The sequence below is a fragment of the Piliocolobus tephrosceles genome, chromosome 21 (assembly GCF_002776525.5).
Source record: "Piliocolobus tephrosceles isolate RC106 chromosome 21, ASM277652v3, whole genome shotgun sequence".
Taxonomy (NCBI): Eukaryota; Metazoa; Chordata; class Mammalia; order Primates; family Cercopithecidae; genus Piliocolobus; species Piliocolobus tephrosceles.
The window spans coordinates 37,971,951-37,980,207 of NC_045454.1; the positions used below are offsets into that span (position 1 = coordinate 37,971,951).

The 8,257-nt window shown below is 58.5% G+C and overlaps 1 protein-coding gene across 1 annotated transcript in view; it reads left to right on the plus strand.

The window, feature by feature from the left end:
• Positions 1–286: 286 nt before the first annotated feature.
• The window catches only part of NOTCH3 (notch receptor 3), a 46,975-nt gene continuing 39,004 nt past the window's right edge, over positions 287–8,257 (plus strand). Inside the window, exons 1-2 of the mRNA XM_026457024.1 lie at positions 287–404; positions 3,868–3,946. Of these exons, the coding sequence (XP_026312809.1) occupies positions 287–404; positions 3,868–3,946 (197 nt within the window). The remainder of the gene's footprint in view (positions 405–3,867; positions 3,947–8,257) is intronic.

Sequence of the window (8,257 nt, forward strand, 5' to 3'; positions counted from 1 at the left end):
GCCTGCCACTCCGGGTTCGGCCCGCGTCTCACTGCATGCTCGGCCTGGGTTTCCGAGGGTCCGCGCGTCCCAGGCCGTGCGGGTGGAGGGTGGGCAGGGACCCCGGGAGGCCGGGCGGGGGGCGGGGGCGCGCTGGGCCGGCCCCGGGGCGGGGCGAGCCTTCGAGGGCTGGGGGCGGGGCGGCCCGGCCGCCTCACTTCGGCGAAGTTGGCGGCGCGGAGGCTGGCCCGGGACGCGCCCGGAGCCCAGGGAAGGAGGGAGGAGGGGAGGGTCGCGGCCGGCCGCCATGGGGCCGGGGGCCCGGGGCCGTCGCCGCCGCCGTCGCCCGATGTCGCCGCCACCGCCACCGCCACCCGTGCGGGCGCTGCCCCTGCTGCTGCTGCTAGCGGGGCCTGGGGCTGCAGGTGAGGGGCCGGGACCTGGCGGATGGGACGAGGGCGGCAGAGGGGGAGTGCAAGAACCCCCAAGGCCGGGGCTGGGGGGGATCATGGGAGGCAGGAACCAGGGTCGGGGAAGGGGCGCAGGAGCCCGGGGTTGCATACCAGTCCTGGAGGTCCCAGAGGTTCAGAATGGGGAGGACCCCAGAGGCCCAAGGAACAGGGACCCTTGAGCAATCAGAGCAAAAGATGAAAGGACCCAGGAGTCCGAGACTGGGAGCTCGAGGTGCGGGGATCAGGGACTCGAGGTGGGGAGGGTGTACAGAGTCCGGGACTCGTCCCCATCCAACTCACGCCTGGAGTCCTGGGTAGGTCATGGTTGGGGGCCCAGGTACTCCTAGGCCGGGGACCTCTCGCACAAAAGCCCCCCCACCCCGCCCCCGACACCCGGGGCAGGCCGGGCCAGGCCGGGGGTGGGGAGGGGGCGCGAAGTTCTGGGAGCTCTGAACTCGGAGAAAACTTCCCAGACCGGCGCGCAGCAAGACCCGGAGCCGGATTCGGAGCCGGAGCCTCGGCGGCGCGCGCGCCCCCTCCCCCGCCCGCAGCCCCGCTCCCTCCTCTGGCCGCGGGGACCCTGAGGCCCTGGGACCCCGCCCCTGCACGGGGAGGGGAAGGGGCGAGGACTCACGTGCTCCCCTTCGGCTCCAACGCCCCCTCCCCACGGCCGGAGCCCCTCCCCAGTCGGCCAGGGGCCCCCCGCCCCTCCTCTTCTCCTCCCTCCCCTCCCCCGCTCGGGACAATGGCCGCGCCGTCTAGACACCCCCTCCCCCCGGCCGGCCTCGCGCTTTCTTTGCCAGACAAAGCGGGACCCGCGGCAGGGCCGGGGAGGGGGCTGCGGGGGCACCCCCCTCACCGCTACGGGAGGCCTGGTGGGCGGGGGAGGGGCGCCGGCCAAGGCCCCTGGCCAGGGGTCCCAGACGCCACTGTGGGGCTTGGCGCTGGGTGGAATGGGGGTTTCGGGAGTGAACGGCCTTCCCAGCCCAGCCCCGGGGCCCGGACGGGACAGGACCGGGCAGGAGCAGCCGCCTCCGCCAGACCAGCGGCGCACACACATGGCCTGTGACACGCTCAGTGGCACACACAGCTCTAGGTCAAGTAACAGAGATGCAAACCTGCACACACACCACACTCGCAGACATGCACACCTGGCCCAGGAAAGACACACCCAGCTTCACACACACAGCTCACACATTGACATACATGCACACACAAAGGATCACACATACTGTGCATCACTAGTGCAAGGTGTGGTACACACGCTGCCTGCACACACTCAGACAGCACACAGATGAAGACTCAAGGACATGCTTACACCCAGCTCACACATGCAGATGGACAGACACAGCTAACCCATACACAGACACACCGGTGCACACACAGGTCACACCAACACACAGCTGTACACCCAGATACACGGTTCACATACACAGACGCACAACAGACACAGCCTGCATACAGACAGCACACACATCTGTGCACTCCTGTATGGGTGTGCAGCTCATACACACACGGGCACACCCACGCTGACATGCATGTACAGATGGACTCACATGTAGCTGCACAGGGACACAATAGATGCATGCCCAAATCCACATACAGACTGACACACAAGCCCGTGCATGCACACACATGTGGCTCACATTGCCTACAGCTCAGCGTGACCCATAGCCCATGTTATGAGACCCACAGCGTGAGTTCACGAACACCCACAGGTCCTGGTGTGGGTTACCACCCAGTGTCCAGTCGGCTTGTCCTGTGGAGAAGGCGACATATATCATGTACGCCCATGCTCAGGATCAGTTCAACTCATTCTGTCACTCACCCTCACCCTCTTGTTTTCTATTTCTTTCTGTCCTTCTCTCTCTCTCTTTTTTTTTTTTTTTTTGGATACAGTCTCACTCTTCCCAGGCTGGAGTGCAGTGGCTCGATCTCGGCTCACTGCAACCTCCGCCTCCCGAGTTCAAGCGATTCTCCTTCCTCAGCCTCCTGAGTAGCTAGGATTACAGGCACCCACCACCACACACAGCTAACTTTTGTATTTTTAGTAGAGACTGGGTTTCACCATGTTGGCCAGGCTGGTCTCAAACTCGTCCTGTCCTCAGGTGATCCATCCACCTTGGCCTCCCAAAGTGCTGGGATTACAGGCGTGAGCCACCACGCCTGGCCACTTTCTGTTTCTTTTCTTTTCTTTCCTTTCTTTCTTTCTTACTTTCTTTTCCTTCCTCTCCTCTCCTCTCCTCTCCTCTCCTCTCCACTCCTCTCCTCTCCTTTCTTTCGTCTTGCTCTGTCGCCCAAGCTGGAGTGCAGTGGCGGGATCTCAGCTTACTGCAAGCTCCACCTCCTGGGTTCATGCCATTCTCCTGCCTCAGCCTCCTGAGTTGCTGGGACTACAGGCACCCACCACCACGCCCGGCTATTTTTTGTGTTTTTAGTAGAGACGGGGTTTCACCTTGTTAGCCAGGATGGTCTCGATCTCCCGACCTCTGATCTGCCGGCCTCGGCCTCCCAAAGTGCTGGGATTACAGGCGTGAGCCACTGCGCCCGGCCCGTTTCTTTCTGTCCTTCTCTGTCTTCTCCTGGTCTATCTGCTTCTAGTTCATTGTTTTGTGTCTTTCTGTTTTTCTCCATCTTCCTTTCTTCATCACCCTCTTTTTGACACGAGCACGCATGGACATATACACTGTGTCCCCACACCTGATCGAATGTACACAGTTCTCCACTAGCTCAGACCCAGCCACACCCTGGACCCGTCTGGCAGGACAGTTAGACTATGCCACACCCTAGAGGGACACAGCCCTTAGGGATGGCGATGTTGGACAGGGCAGCACATGCCTTGTGCCAGTTGCCCCTCCCTTCAACACACACCCTATTCCAGCAACGCCCAGCTCTGGCTGCTCCTGGAGATGCTGTGCTCACTCGTGGGTACATGCCTTGGTCCCTCTCCCAAGAGCACAACGCAGGCCTGCCTGGCTGGAGTAGATGCCCATCAGGGAAAGGAAGACCCATGGCCCTAGGAACCCCTGCCCCTTCCCCTTCTATTACCCCTGAACCTGGACTTGAAGCCCCAGACCTCCCTGTAACACTCAGCACCCTTACTTCCTGTCTCGGCACACCCCATTCTGCACATCTTGGCTCTGGCAGCTTCCCGAGCCCCCACATCTGGCACAAGACAGCCCCTCCTCCTGCCCGCCCCTGCTTTGTGGTTCCCAGGGCTCGAGCTGGCAGGGACAGCTGCAGTCTCAACAGCTGGAGCTGGAGCGGGGGTGGGGGGGGCCGTGGGAACTGTGGATGGGGGGACTCCCTGCCTCCGCAGAGACGCCCCCAGCCCCATGCAGCTGTTGCCTGGTGGAGGGAGGGAGGGGGTTTGTCACTTGGGCCTGGGGTTCCTGGGCACCTGGCTGATCCTGCACCTTCCTTCGCCCCCACACAGCCCCCCCTTGCCTGGACGGAAGCCCGTGTGCAAATGGAGGTCGTTGCACCCAGCTGCCCTCCCGGGAGGCTGCCTGCCTGTGAGTGCCTGGCTCAGAGCCACCAGTGGGCCCTGTGTGGGGGGTGCGATTTGTCTTCTCCCTCTGCTTCTGTGTTCACCATGTATGTCTCTACCACTTCCTACATGTGTGTGGCTTGGGCAACCTCTTGTGTTTCCCCATTGGAAACTGAGCAGGGGCTCTGCAGTCTTCTTGGCCTGGGTTCAAGTCCCACATCATGTTGCTGACCGGCTAGGAATTAAACTCTTTATGTCTCAGTGTCATGGTCTGCAAAATGGACCCAGTAATCCGAGCTTCACAGTTCTTGGCCACCTGAGGTCACATGTAAAGCCCCCCATGAGGCAGGTATTATTCAATCAACAAATTGTCAGGGACCAATGGCAGTGGCTCACACCCTCCACGCCTCTCCCGTCTCTCCACATTTGGTGGTGGGGGACATAGGAGGCCTATAATACAGTCCCACAGTCACTTACTTGCACTGTGACTTTGGGCTAGTCACTTTCCCTCTCTGATCATCATTGAACCTGTGAAATAGGGTATGCTTCACCCTGGCGACTGTGAAGGGGCTTAACAATTTAGTTGTTAGATATCGCAAGGAAAGGCAGGAGGTTGCGGGGAGCAGAGCAGAGGATGGGAAAGAGCTGAGCAGAGACGGAAAGAGCTCAGTTTGAATTCTGGGGTCTGGGACACCTTGAGCATTCAAGCTTTTTGAGCCTCAGTTTTTGCATCTGGAAAATGGGGCAATAATAACTCCTGTATGCACTCAGCATACATTAACTGCTCAGAATACAGTATGTGCTTAACACATAGGCATTATTATAAATAATAATGGTAGGGAGGCAGGAAACAGGTGCTCTAAGGAGAAGTCTCTCAAGGTTATGAGGAAATGCTTGGCTCCTTTCATGCTATCATTAATAACAGCAGTTCACGCAGTAGCCATTAATTGACTCATTAATGTATTCATTTATTCAGCATCATGTGTGCCAAGTACTGGGTCAGTCCCAAGCTGGGTGGGTCTAGGGTGATTTTAGACCCAGAAGAGCCGCTTTGAAGTTACACCTGGATTTCCCACTCGGGCTCACCTTTGTGGAGGGCTGAGCCTGACTGAGGGGGTTTCCTGGGTGGGGCTGGGGGGTCTGCGATGGTAGGGCTGGATGGGGAAAAGTGTGACCTTACCTGGAGCCACACACCTGGGAGGGCGAGCGGTGGGGCCGGGCGCCTGCGCAGTGGAGCTCCGCGCCTGGAATACTGCCGACAGGTGAATGCGCCCGCGGCTGCCCCGCCCTTCGACAGGTGAATCACCGGCTTGCACGGCGCCCGGAGCCCGGATCACCCGGAGTGGAGCGGGCTCAATCCTCCGAGCTGGGCTGTGGGAACCACTGCCTACACGCCCCCCACCCCCCACGAGTCTCTTTCATGGTCTCAAATACTCAAGTCCTTTCAAGGATGCCCCAAGCTGTCACCCCACCCATGGATCCCCCAAGACTCCCCCGCTCCGACCGCAGAAGGTTCCATAGACCTCGTCCCCATCTCCTAGTCCTCGCCTCACCCGCTGTGCCCCCCCCACCAGGTCTGCGCTCCCCACTCCGTCTCCCCCAAAGCTTAGGCCGTGGGGCGGGGCGCGGGCTGGGGCTGGAACCGGCCCGACCGGTCGGCGGGGGCGCGGGACTCAGAGCGTGGGAACCCGCCCGGGGCGTCGGGAGGGGGCCCGCGCGGGTCGCGCCCTGCCTGGCGGTGGGACCGGCTATCCTCGACGCCCAGCTCAGCGCGCCCCCTCCCGACGCGCGGTCGCGGCCGCAGTGGTCGCCCTGCGGGCCTTGGAGGAGGGGGCGGGAGCTGTGCCCTCCCCTCCCAACGCCACCCGCACCTCTGCTTGCTCGGCCGTGCCCCGACCTGTTTCGCTGGGGGCCGGGGTGGGGGGGATCTTGCGGGTGACGCTGACTGAGTCAGCCGCTTGTTGAGCTCAGTCGCAGGCGTCTGGGACAAGCCGGAGGGAGGACAACCGCGCCAGGGACGGGGGAGGTAGAGGGGGTGAGGGTTGGCAGCGTTGGGGGGCGGAGCTAGGACTCTCTGGCTTCTCCAAGCCCCTCCCTCTGACCCCGCTAGAGCCCCTTGGAGATTTCCAGTCTTAAGACCAACCCCTCCCAGTTCCAATTTCTCACACTCCTTAGTGGCCTCGGGGAGGGGGGTGCAGGTTGAAGGACCACCCCCACAAAGATGAAGGTACCGACAGTAGTGTCAGTTCCCCAACCCTCCACCTTCCCATCACTTCATAGAAGGCTATATAAGTCCCAGGGAAGGGACTTGAGGGTTTGTGGGAGCCCTGCTGTCTGTCCCTGTGAGTGAGAGTTGCTCGTTTCCGCGTGGGATGCTGTGGGTTGGTATCTTGAGTGTTGGCCAGGCCATGGGGTCCAATTGGTGTGTCCCTCTATGTGTGTAGCTGTGGTTTCTGGGCCTATGTGTGCTTGGGTGATTGTGTTCTGGGGTCTGAGACTTTTCTCCTTCCTTCCTTCCTTCCTTCCTTCCTTCCTTCCTTCCTTCCTTCCTTCCTTCCTTTCTTTCTTTCTTTCTTTCTTTCTTTCTTTCTTTCTTCTTTCTTTCTTTTTTCTTTTCTTTCTTTCTTTCTTTCTTTCCTCTCTTCCTTCCTTTCTTCCTTCCTTCATTTCTTTCTTTCTTCTTTCTTTCTTCTTTCTCTTTCTTCTCTTTCCCCTTCCTTCCCTCCCCCTCTCTCTCCTTTCTTTCTTCTTTCTCTTTCTTTCTTCTTTCTCTTTCTTCTCTTTCCCCTTCCTTTCCTCCCTCTCTCTCTCCTTCCTTCCTTCCTTTCTTTTTTCTTTCTTTCTTTCTTTCTCTCTCTCTCTTTCTTTTTCTTTTCTTTTTTTTTTTTGAGACGGAGTCTCACTCTGTCGCCCAGGCTGGAGTGCAGTGGCCGGATCTCAGCTCACTGCAAGCTCCGCCTCCCGGGTTTACTCCATTCTCCTGCCTCAGCCTCCCGAGTAGCTGGGACTACAGGCACCCGCCATCTCGCCTGGCTAGTTTTTTTTTTGTATTTTTTAGTAGAGATGGGGTTTCATCGTGTAGACCAGGATGGTCTTGATCTCCTGACCTCATGATCCGCCCGTCTCAGCCTCCCAAAGTGCTGGGATTACAGGCTTGAGCCACCGCGCCCGGCCTCTTTTTCTTTCTTTAGATTGAGTTTTGCTCTTGTTGCCCAGGCTGGAGTGCAGTGGCTCTATCTCCACTCACTGCAACCTCTACCTCCTGGGTTCAAGCGATTTTCCTGCCTCAGCCTCCCAAGTAGCTGGGATTACAGGCATGTGCCACCACACCCAGCTAATTTTTTGTGTTTTTAGTAGAGACGGGGTTTCTTCGTGTTGGTCAGGCTGGTCTCAAACTCCCGACCTCGGGTGATCCACCTGCCTCGGTCTCCCAAAGTGCTGGGATTACAGGCGTGAGCCACTGGGCCTGGACAAGGGTCTGAGACTTTTGATTTGCTGTTCCCTCTGCCTGGAATGCTGTTCCCTGTAAATCCCCATGCCCCCCTCCTTACCTTCAAATGTCTGTGAAAACAGAATTCCACCTCCTCAACCCCATCATTCTATCCCTTAGCCCTGTGGTTTAGCTTCCTACTGCTGCTCTAACAAATTACCACAAACTGGGTAGCTTGAACAATAGTAATTCATTGCCATGAAGTTTGGAGGTTGGAAGTCTGAAATCAAGGTTTCGGCAGGGCTGAGCCTCTCCATGGGGACCCAGGGGAGAACTGACTCTTGCAGCTTCCGGTGGCTCCAGACGTTTCTCAGCTTGTGGTTGTCTCACTCCAGTCCCTGTCTCAGTCTCCTTCTCTTCCTTCTCCCACCCAAATCTCCTTTTGGCTGCCTCTCTCATTTTTTTTGAGACAGAATCTTGCTCTGTCACCCAAGCTGGAGTGCAGTGGCGCAATCTGAGTTCACTGCAGCCTTCAACTCCCAGGCTGAAGCGATCCTCCCACCTTGGCCTCCCAAGAAGCTGGGACTACAAGTGTGAGCCACACGGCCAGCTAATTTTTTATTTTTATTTTTTAAATGGAGTCTCACTCTGTCACCCAGGCTGGGGTGCAGTAGCATGATTTCGGCTTACTGCAACCTCCGCCTCCCAGGTTCAAGCACTTCTTCTGTCTCAGCCTCCTGAGTAGCAGGAACTACATGTGTGCACCACCATGCCCAGCTAATTTTTGTATTTTTAGTAGCGACGAGGTTTCACCATATTGGCCAGGCTGGTCTTGAACTCCTGACCTCGTGATCTGCCCGCCTCAGCTTCCCAAAGTGCTAGGATTACAGGTGTGAGCCACTGCAC